Source organism: Sapajus apella, unplaced genomic scaffold (genome assembly GCF_009761245.1).
Source record: "Sapajus apella isolate SASKATOON/1434 unplaced genomic scaffold, GSC_monkey_1.0 scaffold91, whole genome shotgun sequence".
NCBI classification, from domain to species: domain Eukaryota; kingdom Metazoa; phylum Chordata; class Mammalia; order Primates; family Cebidae; genus Sapajus; species Sapajus apella.
In genome coordinates, this window is record NW_022437031.1 from 8,549,189 (window position 1) to 8,561,861 (window position 12,673).

Consider the following 12,673-nt stretch of genomic DNA (forward strand, 5'->3'; position numbering starts at 1 on the left):
ACTGTTCCAGCTAAGATAAAAATGCTTCTTTTTAAATAATAGTTATTATAGTATGAGTCCTTTATGTGCTCAGCATTATTCTTTGTGCCCTTTGAATTAGGCCTTGAAAGATGGGGCAGCGATTGTGGTTTAACCAAATACCATGAGATTTGGATCAGGAGATTCACTGTCTCTGTGACCTTTGGGCAAGTCTCTTGACCTCTGAGCACAGTGGAGAGCGTAAAAATAGTAGTAGCTTTTTTGAAGGGCGGTTGTGAGGATTAAATATGACAATGCAAAAGGAAGTTCTTTGCATATTTAAAGTGCTACACAGATTGTTATTCTCGGTAGAGGTGGACATGTGGTCATTGTTAGCTGTGGGAAAATAGATTGTGCCAAGGCACAAATGTGGGAAATCACAATTTGTATCCAGGGAACATTTAAGTTGCCCGCTTTGGCTAGAGTGGCAGTGGTAGCTGGGAGTAAAGCTTGGGACCAGGTTGACCTTGGCCATGAATGTGAGGCCAAGCAGTCAGTGAAAAACCAGATGGGGACGTTAATTGGAGCATGGCCTGCGAAAATGAATCTGGAGGGAGGGGTGTGTGTGATTGAGAGGAGAAAGAGCCTGGGGGTAAGGAACACTGGAATGTTCTCATATCCAGGCATAAAGGGTAGGATAAGAACTTGAACTAGAGTAGGAACCAGGGGGATGGAAAAGAGGGGCTGGCTGGAAGAGAAAGTGTGAAGAAAGATAGTCTGTCTCTGTGCCCAATTGCACAAATAAAGAGAGAAAAGGAATTTTAAAATGGCTTTGAGGTTTTTCAGCCAATTGTAACAGAAGTTTGATAATTGAACACACTTTAGCTGGAGATACAAGATACATTCTTGTTAGTTGGAAGTTTGCACTGGGCAATGGTAAATTCAGAACTAGGTCTCAGGAGAGAGCTCCAGAGTACAGATACAGATGTGGGGATAAGTCTCATTGAAGTTGAAACCATGTGCTTCATTCACACCTCTGAGGGTTGCAGAGAGTGAAGAGAAAAGGCTACAGACGGATGCTTGGGAAATGCCCTCATCTAAGGATCTAGGTGGAAGAGGGAAGCGACAGGTTTTCAGGGTCTCTTCACAAGACACTTAATGCGTGCATTCCTTCTCTCTATTTAGCTTCATAAATCTCAGTTGAATTTACCTTTGCAGGACTTGTAAGTGCAAAGTCCATGGAAGTTTCCTGCATGGCCTTGGAAAGTCAAAGAAATACTCTGGAAAAAATTTAGAGCAAAATAAGGATGAACTGTTTCAGAGAATCTACGACCTGTTTAACACAACCGACTGTGATAAAAAGGTAGGATCAGTGAACGAGCACTGATTGAGCACCTGCTATACACCAGTACTCTTGGCGCAGCGAGGTGTGCTAACCATGTATACTTCCCACCCTTGAGCAGAGGCAGTTGAGGTTGGGAGACGAGCCCTGGTACAGGTAAAAGCAGTAGAGAATGTGTATGAGTTATAATGTGTAGGACAGACAGCTGTTACCTCAGGAGATCAGCAGAGGGAGAAATCATTGACAGCCTCAACAGCCAGGAAGTAACATTGCCTGGAGGAAGTGAGACTCTGGTTCTTAAAGGATGGTAAGTGGTGAGAACAACAGGATGGGGGAGAAGGAGAGTTGAAGCTTGACAATCAGGAAGAGAGGATTCATGTGGAAGGATAATGGAAAAGAGCTGTGTGACCTTGAACAAGTTACTTGGCCTCAGTTTCTTCATGTGTAAAATGGGGACAACATGATACTTATTAACTCATAGGATTATTGTTACACTTATATAAGTTAATACACATACAGTGCGTTAGAACAGGGCCTAGGACTTAGTAAGCTCTTATTTTTTGACAGTTTAGGACCAGATACTGGAGGGCCTTGGGAATCTGGTTTGAGCAGGTTAAATTTACATCAGTAGGCACCACTGCATAGGGATGAGGTGCATCAGGGAGCGAATGAAATTAACCTGCTGAAAGAAATTAACCTGACAGTAACCTGTGGGTATGGACTGGATTGGATAAAATCTGGAGGCAGAGAGACCTATTGGTCATTAGATTTTTCAGACTTCATTGTCTCTGGTGACAAGACTTTCTGGAGGGAAGTTCTCATATATTCCTAAAGATTCCCCAGCTTTTGGTGCTTTTCTTGATGACAGTGGTGTCACATCAGATGGGTGGAACCTGAAGTGTTCTGAGTTGCATTTTCAGTTCAGCCCCACCCACCTCAGCAGGCTTGTTGTTCTCTCCTTAGCTGCCCCAAGGACAAGAGAGCCCAAGTCCTGCACTCACGTGTTCTAGCAGTCTCCCTTGTGTCCTGATTGCCTTTTCGTTGTCTTTACCCAGACTTCGATGTGGCTTTTATTCTCCCCGGAATGTTTTGATTTGTGTGCTTTTTGAATAAGTTTCTTCTCAAACTTGCTCTGAGCCAAGAACCTGGGGGAGAAAGTTTCTTTTCCTTTTTATTAGATGGTAAAAAATTCTGGAGGTCATATTTTCTGGTCTGCTTAAAACTGCTTTCTGGGCCAGGTGCAGTGGCCCACGCCTGTAATCCTACCACTTTGGGAGGCCAAGGTAGGTGGATCACCTGAGGTCAGGAGTTCAAGACCAGCCTGACCAACATGGTGAAACCCCGTCAATACAAAAAATTAGCTTGGTGTGGTGGTACATGCCTGTAATCCTGGCTACTTGTGAGGCTGAGGCAGGAGAATCGCTTGAACCTGGGAGGCGGAGGTTGCAGCGAGCTGAGATTGTGTCATTGCACTCCAGCCTGGGCAACAAGAGCAAAAACTCTGTCTGAAAAAAAAAACGACAAAAAACTAAACTGCTTTTCTGATTCCTTTCGTTTGCTTTTCATTCTCAGCTGCAAGAGAAACGACGGATTGCCTGGAATAACAAGATGCTGAAAACTCCTGGCCCATGCAGCACTGGTGAGATGCCGTACCAAAACAGGCAGTGCTTTGCCGAGATCCAGATTGGCATGAAAATCTCAGCAAAGATCCAGATTGGCATGCAGCTATCTACAGGTGATTGCAGGATTGTGGCAGTTTCACCACTATGCTCTTTCCTTCTGACACTGTGCCTGTGAAATTACTCCTAGCTGGTAGCCTGTGTTACAGCTTGAACTGTCATTTTTGGGTGGGCAGGTATACTGTGTGTTGCTTAGAGGACATAATTACTGGATATCTCACCATCCCTGTGAATCAAGCCCATCCATCTTTCTACCAGGCCTGCCTTTCTCTGCATTTCCCCTTTGCCAGCAGTAGCATCTTCATTGTCTCAGGAGCTGAGGTTCAAGGTTCCCTATTGTCTAGCCAGTCACCAAATCTTCCTTCACAGTAGCTCACCATTTCTTCTCCATCTGTGCCTCCATCCAGAGACAGGCCCTCATCCCTGCTCCGTTTGTTCTCCCGCATGCTACTGCATTGCTTTCCTGCTGAGAAACCAGGGTTTTGAGGCCATTGTGATCTGCTCCCATTCTCCTTGGCCGATCTTGTCTCTCAGTACTCTACTACTAGCCCATGGCCCAGACAGGCTCTCTTCACACTGGCCTTCAAAACATACCACAGGCTGGGTGTGGTGGCACACACTTGTAGTCCCAGTTACTTCAGACGCTGAGTTGACAGGCTCGCTTAAGCCCACACCATGATTGCACCCGTGAATAGCCATTTCACTCCAGCCTGGGCAATATAGCGAGACTCAGTCTCTCAAATGTTTTTAAAAATGTGCCACAGTCGTGTTTTACCACACCCAGAATGACCTTCCTGACTGGAAATTCAATCAATTAGTAAGTGCCCCTGAGGTCTCATTTTCTCCATGGAGCTTCCCCTAAGCAAATCTCATGGCCATAGTGATTGCTCCCCACCCTGTCCACCCACCTCTGTTCCTGGAGGCAGAAACTAGATCTTGTCTGGATATTTTTCTGGCAGTGCCTCACAAAAAGATGAGCATGTTGGAGCTGCTCCAAAAAGACCTGCTCACCGAAGGCTCTTTGCCATAAACAATATCGGGTTGAAGTAGGTGGAGATTTCACTTTGAGAATCCTGGGAAGGTAACACTCATGCCCACCTGCATGTGCTTCTGGAAGATAGCCTTGTGTCTGATGGGGCTGAAAGTCGAGGGATTGTTGGGTAGCAGATAAGAAGAGGATTGAGGCTGGACGCAGTGGCTCAGGCCTGTAATCCCAGCACTTTGGGAGGCCGAGGTGGGTGGATCACTTGAGGTCAGGAGTTCGGGACCAGCCTAGCCAACATGGTGAAACCCCATCTCTATTGAAAAAAAAAAAATACAAAAAATCAGCTGGGCATGGTGGTGTGCACCTGTAATCTCAGCTACTCGGGAGGCTGAGGCAGGAGAGTTGCTTGAACTCGGGAGGTGGAGGTTGCAGTGAGCTGAGCTCACGCCACTATGCTGGGGTGACAAAACAAGACTCTGTCTCAAACAAAAAGAAGGGGACTGGTTTTAGTGCTCACAATTTCTTTCCATTCTTCTTTTTTTTTTTTGAGACAGGGTTTCAACATTTTTTGGTCAGGCTGGTCTTGAACTCCTGACCTCAGGTGATCCACCCGCCTCAGCCTCCCAAAGTGCTGGGATTACAGGCATGAGCCATTGCGCCCAGCCTTCTATTCTTTAAAGATCAAATCCAGGATACCTTGATGCATGAAATATGCCATGCTGTTTCCTGGCTCATGGTTTCCGTCATTGTTATGGTGACACGTGGAAGTATTATGCCAGGAAATCCAACAGGGTGCACCTGGAGCTGCCCAAGGCCACCTGTTGCCATAGCTATAAGATTACCTTCAAGGTCCATTATGAATGTACTAAGTGCAAAACCAGCTAAGACTCTTGTCCTCAGACTTTTCCCAGTTATGTTTTGCTGGGGCCTCCAAGTGGCTCTCGAGTGATTTTTAACTAGGCGGCTGTCTGAATTGAGGAGGAGAACCTCCCCTCCTTTCCATGTTCTCTTTCTCCTTTCTCTTGTGTAATTTGAGCCGGCCTGACCCCTGCTGCAGCTTGGTGCCCCGGTCTCTGACAACCCAGAGAAAATTCTTGCTTTGGGCTCAAGACCAACATCTCAGATCTGATGCTAAGGAACAGTGACTGATTCTTTTGTTGTGTTTTGTTCCTTTCCTTCCCAGAATTGGCCGCTACACCAAATCATTGGATACCAGGTGTTTCATCTATGTCAAGTTCAAGGCGTCTCTGGTCATGGTGCCGTTAACTTGGAAAGATGGGACCCACATTGTGCCCCACGTGCGACCATTTGCTGTGTATATACAGAAGTATTATAGAAAAATTCTGCAGGAGATGGGTGGGATTAGCCACAGGGATGTGATGAAAACATTTGGTAGGAATTTCAAGGTGATAAAGAATTTTTTTTTTTTTTTTAAATATGGGGTTTTACCATGTTGGTCAGGCTGGTCTTGAACTCCCAACCTCAGGTGATCCGCCCACCTTGGCTTCCAAAGTGCTTGGATTACAGGCGTGAGCCACCACGCCCGGCCAATAAAGAATTCTTAAGGTTATCTGAGGGTATATTCATGTGAGCTATATATGTTTTTGTTTTTTGCAGTTGTCTGTCATCCTACCTACAGACAAGTGAGCTACATTTTTTACTGTTAAGAAGTTTTAGAAAACTTTGTTTTTGTGAAGTTAGGAATATTATAGAATTTAGGTACTGTTAAGTAAGTAATATTAGAATTTAAGATTCATGTTATTAATGATAATTGATCTTAACCAGGGGCTCTATTGCTAACCACTCTGTGCCCTTGACAGGGAAGATCTGAAGCCTTTGGGATCTACCTTGGGTCTTTTTTCAGCTCCATAGTTTTCACATGTAAGACAAAATGCAAAAGAAAAGTGAGTTTTCAAGAGTGGCAGGTGGAGAGAAAGGAGAATGCTGGAATGAGGACAAGTTTTAGTGGTAACACTTAAACACCAGAGCTACTGTGACATCTACATAGACAGAGGAAAGACACTTTGGCTCCATAGTTTTCACATGTAGGACAAAATGCACAAGAAAAATGAGGTTTTGAGAGTGGCAGGTTGAGAGAAAGAGGAGAATGCTTGAAAGAGGACAAATTACTTAGAGGCAGCACTTAAAACACCAGGGCTACTGTGACATCTATGTAGACAGGAAAGACAAACGTGTTTCATAAATGTTTCTGATGACGTTGATTGAAACTATCTGAGCCATGTAATCAAAAAATAAAAGTTGTATGCATCTCACTTGTTAGCAAAGTCCGTTCATTGACTCCCTGCACCTAGACCGGAACAGACCCTCTGATCTTTTGTCCAAGACACCGGACATCTGAAGCCCTCCAGGACATGTCTAGAGGAGCGCGATGCACTCCCTGTTTCTCTGGCTTCTGTGACTGCCCATAAGAATTTAGCAGCCTCCCTACTTAGAGTGATTCAGGGGGTGGACTGGGACCCACATTGTGTTTGTTTTCTATGGGTGCTGCAACAAATTACAAGCATAGTGGCTTAAAACACACATTTACAGTTCTGGGGGTCAGATAGTCTTATCACTGGTGTCACTGGGCTAAAATCAGGGTGTCAGCAGGGCTGTGTACCTTCCTGAAGTCTCGGGGAGAATCCATTGCTTTGTATTTTCTTCTTTTTTTTTTTTTTTTTTTTGAGACAGAGTCTTGCTCTGTCACCCAGGCTGGAGTGCGGTGGTGCGATGTTGGTTCACTGCAAACTTTGCCTCCCGGGTTCAAGTGATTCTCCTGCCTCAGCCTCCCAAGTAGCTGGTATTACAGGCACCTGCCATCATGCCCACTTAATTTTTGTAGTTTTAGTATTGACTACTAGTCACCATATTGGCCAGGGTGGTCTCAAACTCTTGACTTCAAGTGATCCACCCACCTGAGCTTCCCAGTGTTAGGATTACAGGCATGAGCCACCTCACCTGGCCTTTTCTGCCTTTTAGAGGCTGCTCACACTTCCTTGGTCAGCAGCTCCCTCTCTCACTCCCCTGCTGCCTCTCACTTTTACTTTATATATATGTGTATATATATATATATATAAACAAACACATACACATATGTATATATTTTATGAGATGGAGTCTCACTCTCGCCCAGGCTGGAGTGCAGTGGTATTATCTCAGTTCACTGCAAACTCCACCTCCTGGATTCAAGTGATTCTCCTGCCTCAGCCTCCCAAGTAGCTGGGATTACAGGCATGCACCACCGCACTTGGCTAATTTTTGTATTTTTAGTAGAGACAGGGTTTAGCCAGGCTGGTCTCAACTCCTGACCTCAAGTGATCAACCTGCCTCGGCCTCCCAAAGTGCTGGGATTTCAGGTGTGAGCCACTGCTCCCAGCCCCTTTCACTTTTAAAGGACGCTTGTGATTCCTTTGGGCCCATCTGGATAATCCAGGAGCCTCTTCAAGTCAGCTGATTAGTAACCTCATTTCCCTTTTGTCATCTAAGGTAACATAGTCACAAGCTCTGGGAATTAGTGCGTGGACGTCTTGGGGCCCACGTTTTCAGCCGGCTACAAGCATCTTGACTATCCTGTTACTTTTTCTAGTCAAGGTGGGTTCTGTCATTTCCCTTCCTTTCTTCATTTTCTAAAAGCTTGGAGTGTCTAGTGGCTACAAAGTGGGCTGGTGTGTTTATATGGTGGGACGAGCTTTCGCAGCCAACTCTTCAGATTCTTCCTCCCTATTCCCATCTGTAGCCATATCTGCAGTTTCAGCAGGGACCCAGTGGGCTTGTGAAATTGGATCCTAGCACGTCAGTGACTTAAGTAGGGGGCACTGACAGTGCAGTAAACCCAGCCCATCACCTTCTGTTTTGACTGAGTAGTCCTGTCATCTGCCCTTCTGGGAAGCCCCAGTTATTTCCTCCCCTCACTTCAATCTCATCGATAGCCCTGGAATAATGCTCCCCACAGCCCTCCTCCAGGTGGCTGTGTGCTAATGACTGTTGGCAAGTCATCCGGCCTTGCTTTTCTTCAAGTCCACAGCCATTTCCTTAGTAAGCGCTTGTATCACTCATCTGAAAAATGAGTAGGGCTTTCTAGCTGGTCCCCAATACCGTCACCTGATGCCGAACTACCTTTCATCCTTACTTTCAGCCTTCCCACCTTTGCTACTGCCCTCCCTTATGCCCGGAAATACTACTTGCCCTTTAAGTCTAAGAAGCCTTCCCAAATGGCTCCAACCTTCAGTGCCCTGAGCTCTGGGTTCACTGTGCCACTTATTTGCCCCATGGCCCAGGCTGCTGGGTTTCACTAGTTCCATGCATATGTTGCCTGCTGTCCTGAGCTGCTGGAGTGCAGAGCTCTCATGTTCATGACTGATGGCCCCTTCCCCAGTTATGCCAGCCAGCTATCTAACTGCTCACTCTGCACCTGTGTACTTGGGTGTTTCCTTGTGAGTAGAACAGGAGTGCCCACGAGGGCAGAGACAAGAGTGCAGACAGACATTGATGAAGGCAGGATGGGCTGGCACAGACCCAGGGCCAGGCAAGGAGAAGCAGGAAGTGCTCCTGGAGACCAGGTGGGGGCTGTAATGATGCACGAACACGCCCTGGTCCTGACAATCTTGTTTATTAAAAAGTTTAAAGCAGGATTTTAGATGTAAATATAAAAGAGCAAATCTAGAGGTCTTGGGGACCATGGCCACAGTCACTGCTGAGCTGGAGGCCTGGGCTGTGGCTTCGTGGGGCAGCGCCCTCCATGCAGCGCCTTGTACTCCCTACACTTGGGGAAGGTGAAGTTTTAGTTTCCAAATGAGAAGGGCAGTGAGACTCCGGGCAGCCACGTTGGGCGGCAGGGTGGGGCTTGGCAGCTAAGGAGCAGCAATGGTGCAGTCCTCAGAGCTGGGAGGGTGGCTTTCCGGGAGACCTGGTGGTGCTGGGGCTGCCAGTGAATCCCAGGAGTGAGGATATGGGGAGAGCCAGCGCCTGCCGGCCCAGCAGAGAGGGAGGAAGGAGCCTGGAATGCGGGGAAGTCAGACTGTGTGGGTGAAAGGGGAGCCCGGATTCTGGCCTCACAAGCCCGAGTAGGAGGCCTCTGAGGTCTCAGACCAGGATGAATCCCGGCGGGAAGACGACGGCTGCCTCTGGAGCCCTCTCTGGTTGGGGCAGCCCAGGCGCAAGAGCAGCATCCACATTCGCTCCCGGAACTTGACGCCTACAAAGGCATAGAGCAGCGGGTTGAGGCAGCAGTGCATGTAGCCCAGGCCTGAAGTGACTGATTTGGCCACGTCTACCTGGCTTTCTCGGCCACAGTTGCGGGCCAAGGTGCCTAGGTCCATGAGGATGTCCACCAGCACCACCAGGTGATAGGGGGTCCAGCAGAGGGCAAAGGCCACCACGACCACCACCACCAACCGCATGGCCCGCAGGCGACGCTGGCCCCTGGAGACCAGCAGCACGGCAAGGATGCGGGCGTAGCAGTAGGCCATGACCAGCAGGGGCAGCAGGAAACCAGCCACCAGCTGCAGCACCCGCAGAGCCGTGCGGCCCACCTGCGGGAAGGTGTACTGGCACTGGGTGGCGTTGAGGCGCTCGTCGTGGTGGGCTGACAGGAAGATGAAGTCTGGGAGGGCGAAGAGCAGGCAGAGCCCCCAGACTGCCAGGCAGGTGAAGGTCACGCGGGTCGGGGGCCCCCTGCGGTAGAGCTGGGTGGCGTGCACTATGTTCAGGTAGCGGTCAAAGCTGATGCAGGCTAGCAGGAGGGCCCCTGCATAGAAGTTGATGTTGAAGAGGGCACCTGCCACTTTGCAGAGGCCAGAGCCAAAGACCCACTGGATGGCAGCGTCCACTGCCCAGAGCGGGAGTGTCAGCACCAGCAGCATGTCCGCCACGGCCAGGTGGAGCAGGAAGGTGTCGGTGCTGCTCAGGGCTGCCCGCTGGCTCAACAGCACGGCTGCCACCGCGCCGTTGCCCAGGAGCCCCAGAAGAAAGAGGAGGCTGTAGAGGGCCGGCAGGAAGGCCCGGTCGAAGTTCAGGCTGAAGTCCTGCGGGCAGGGCGGGGAGGTACAGCACAAGTCACTCTCGTTTTCTCCATAGTCATAGGAAGAGCTGAAGTTCAGGAGGGCGGCCACCTCAGCCTCACTTAGCACTTGGCGGTCACTCACCTGGGAGGAAGGGAACAGGGAGGAAGGGGCTGTGTAAAGGCCTGGCAGGAACTCCTTTATAATTGAGTCTGTCTTCCTCTGTGATTTACTCTGAGCAGCTCCTCCTGAAGGCAGGCCCCGTAACTGTCCCCGCCCATCTTCCAGGGCCAGACCTCCTCAACTCCGTCCGCTCAGCCTGGGCTCTGGGATGGTGACTTCCCTTCTCAAAGGCTGCTTCTCTCTCACTCTTCTGCGTGATCCCATCAGCCCAGGAATCCCTGGGCAGGAGGAAGAATGTCCCTAAGCTGCCCAGAGCCTTCTCCGCCTGCTGTCCTCGCTCTCCTTGCTCTCCCTTCACGGCTTGCCTTGCGTCCTCAGTGCCCCACCCCGCCACCTAGTTCAACCACCTTCCTCCCTTCCTCCCCAGTGCCTCTCCACAGTCCCCTTTCCCAGTTATTGACCCTCCTCTTCCCTCTTCGGTTCTTCTCTGGGGACCCCAACTTCCTGCCCCCCCGTGTGGCCTCTCTATAAGTCACCACGCCCCCCAAATGCATGCAGTTGGCACCGTCTTTCCCCTTCCCTACATTGAGGCTTGCACAGCCATTTAGTTGCCCATGAGGGGATCCCCTACTGAGCTCGAAAAGAATCTTCTTTACCCTCTCACCCCCAGCACTACAGACCTGCAGCCCTCCCCAGTGCCAATTCAATCCAGCATGCAAGAGTCAAAGTTCCAAATTGGCTGAACGGAGCCTTAGAGTCTACCCGTCCCCCACCCCCATTTTGCAGGTGAGACACAAAAGCCAGAGAGGAGAGGAGAGACACCCAGGGTCAGTGGCCAAGCTGGGTTCCCAATTCCCCATCTAGTGCTGTTTCTACCACAACCCATGCAGCCTCCAGCTACTCACCCAACCCTGTGGTGACCCTGGGCTGTGGGCCAGCCCCGGCATTCCCCCAGTGCCCAGGGTTCTCCACTTTGAGCTCTGTCCTGGCCTGGCTGGGCAGCAGCACTTACCTCAAAGACCATGGCTGGGATGGTGCTCTGGCTGCTGGGTCATGTGCTACGTGCCCCTCTGCTGTGGTTGGAAACCTGCAGTCACAGAGGAAGTGGGAGTTTCAGGCAGTTCTTAGTAGCAGCCTCTTCCAGAGAGTCACCTATACCAGACCTCCCTGAACCTTAGGCTGCAGAGTTTCTATGCCAGCTGTTTCTGTGGCTTGGTGAAGTCTCTCTGGAGGAGCTGGCCACAAGCTTGGGACCAGAAAAGCTGGGCAGACGATGACCGGTTGGGGGCAGATCCTTTGAGGAGAGAGGTCTGAAGAAGCAGCAATGCAGCTGGGAAGTGAAGGGCAGCTCTGCTGCCTGCACTGGTAGGGTCAGTGCTCCATAGATTGGAACTCATCTATCCTGGCCTTGAGTTGACCTTTGCACGATTGTAAAGGTTGAGTAGAGAAATAAGTCTGTAAAGGAGATTCACCTTCTTAAAAATTTCAGCCAGGAACAGTGGCTCATTCCTGTAATCCCAGCTACTGGGAGGCTGAGGCAGGAGGATCACTTTAGGCCAAGAGTTTGAGACCAGCCTGGGCAACATAGTGAGGCTCCATCTCTACTAAAAATTTAAAAAGCCAGCCAGACATGGTGGCATGTGCCTGTAGTCCTAGCTACTTGGGAGCCTGAGGCATGAGGATTGCGTGAGCCTGGGAGTTCAAGGCTGCCTTGAGCTACAATTGTACCACTGTACTCCAGCCTGGTGACAGAGTGAGGCCCTTTCTCTCTTTTTTTTGAGAGGGAGTTTCACTCTTTTTGCCCAGGCTGGAGTGCAGTGGCGCTATCTCGGGTTACTGCAATCTCCGCCTCCCGAGTTCAAGCAATTCTCCTGCCTCAGCCTCCCGAGTAGCTGGGATTACAGGCATGCGCCACCACGCCCAGCTAATTTTGTATTTTTAGTACAAACGGGGTTTCTCCATGTTGGTCAGGCTGGTCTCGAACTCTCAACCTCAGGTGATCCACCCGCCTTTGCCTCCCAAAGTGCTGGGATTACAGGCATGAGCCACTGCACCCGGCCGAGGTCCTGTCTCTCAAAAAACAAATATTAAAAAAAAAGTCATCACACTAAATTTAGCTCTTTACCATCACCCCTCCCTGCTAATTAACGGGGAAAAGGAAAGGGAACTACCAGTAATGAACTTGCTATGTGCTAGACATTGCTTTAGGTGCTTTCTCTGACACTGCCTTATTCCAACCACACAACTCACTTGTGAACTGCGGGGTCATCTACATGGATGATTCAGAAAGGGGACAGGCCTTCACCAGACACAGCAAGTAAAGGTGGGTGTGAGGACTGATCCCATGGCTGTCTGATTCTCCTTTTCCTACTCATGACACTGTCTTCAGTTTCTTTTAAGTGAATAAGCTATGGTATATTCATGCAGTTAAAAACAAATGAACTAAAGCTATACATTTTAACATGGATGCATCTAGAAAAGCTAATGATCACATCGCAGAAGAGGCAAGTTACAGAATGCCATCTATAGTTTGAGGCCACTTACGTAAACTCTAAAAACCACCACAAAATCAATACCACGTTGTTTT

The 12,673-nt window shown here is 49.2% G+C and overlaps 2 protein-coding genes across 3 annotated transcripts in view; one reads left to right on the forward strand and one right to left on the reverse strand.

Annotated features, from left to right (window-relative positions):
• The window catches only part of GCNA (germ cell nuclear acidic peptidase), a 37,428-nt gene extending 31,191 nt beyond the window's left edge, over window positions 1-6,237 (forward strand). Inside the window, 5 exon segments of the mRNA XM_032255934.1 lie at window positions 1,177-1,321; window positions 2,873-3,035; window positions 4,645-4,695; window positions 4,698-4,841; window positions 5,144-6,237. Coding sequence (XP_032111825.1) covers window positions 1,177-1,321; window positions 2,873-3,035; window positions 4,645-4,695; window positions 4,698-4,841; window positions 5,144-5,436 — 796 coding nt within the window. The 3' untranslated portion in view covers window positions 5,437-6,237.
• A 2,317-nt stretch (window positions 6,238-8,554) lies between these two features.
• CXCR3 (C-X-C motif chemokine receptor 3) lies at window positions 8,555-11,556 on the reverse strand. 2 transcript variants are annotated; one of them, XM_032255936.1, is made up of 2 exons: window positions 11,099-11,556; window positions 8,555-10,107 (listed from the first exon to the last, which is right to left on the reverse strand). In XM_032255936.1, the coding sequence occupies exons 1-2, from the start codon at window positions 11,108-11,110 to the stop codon at window positions 9,016-9,018; spliced, it is 1,104 nt and encodes a 367-aa protein (XP_032111827.1). In that variant the 5' UTR covers window positions 11,111-11,556; the 3' UTR covers window positions 8,555-9,015. The 2 variants fall into 2 exon arrangements, with proteins under 2 accessions (XP_032111827.1, XP_032111826.1); XM_032255935.1 differs by having other exon boundaries at window positions 8,558-10,107; window positions 10,992-11,161.
• Between the last annotated feature and the right edge of the window lie 1,117 nt (window positions 11,557-12,673).

What these genes read in the sequence shown, in the direction of transcription:
- CXCR3 (XM_032255935.1), bottom strand. Translation starts at nt 11,033, where the DNA reads ATGCCGGGGCTGGCCCACAGCCCAGGGTCACCACAGGGTTGG. An exon ending in CAGGGTCACCACAGGGTTGG is followed by an intron (nt 10,108 to 10,991) that starts GTGAGTAGCTGG and finishes CCTTCCTCCCAG; the next exon opens with GTGAGTGACCGCCAAGTGCT.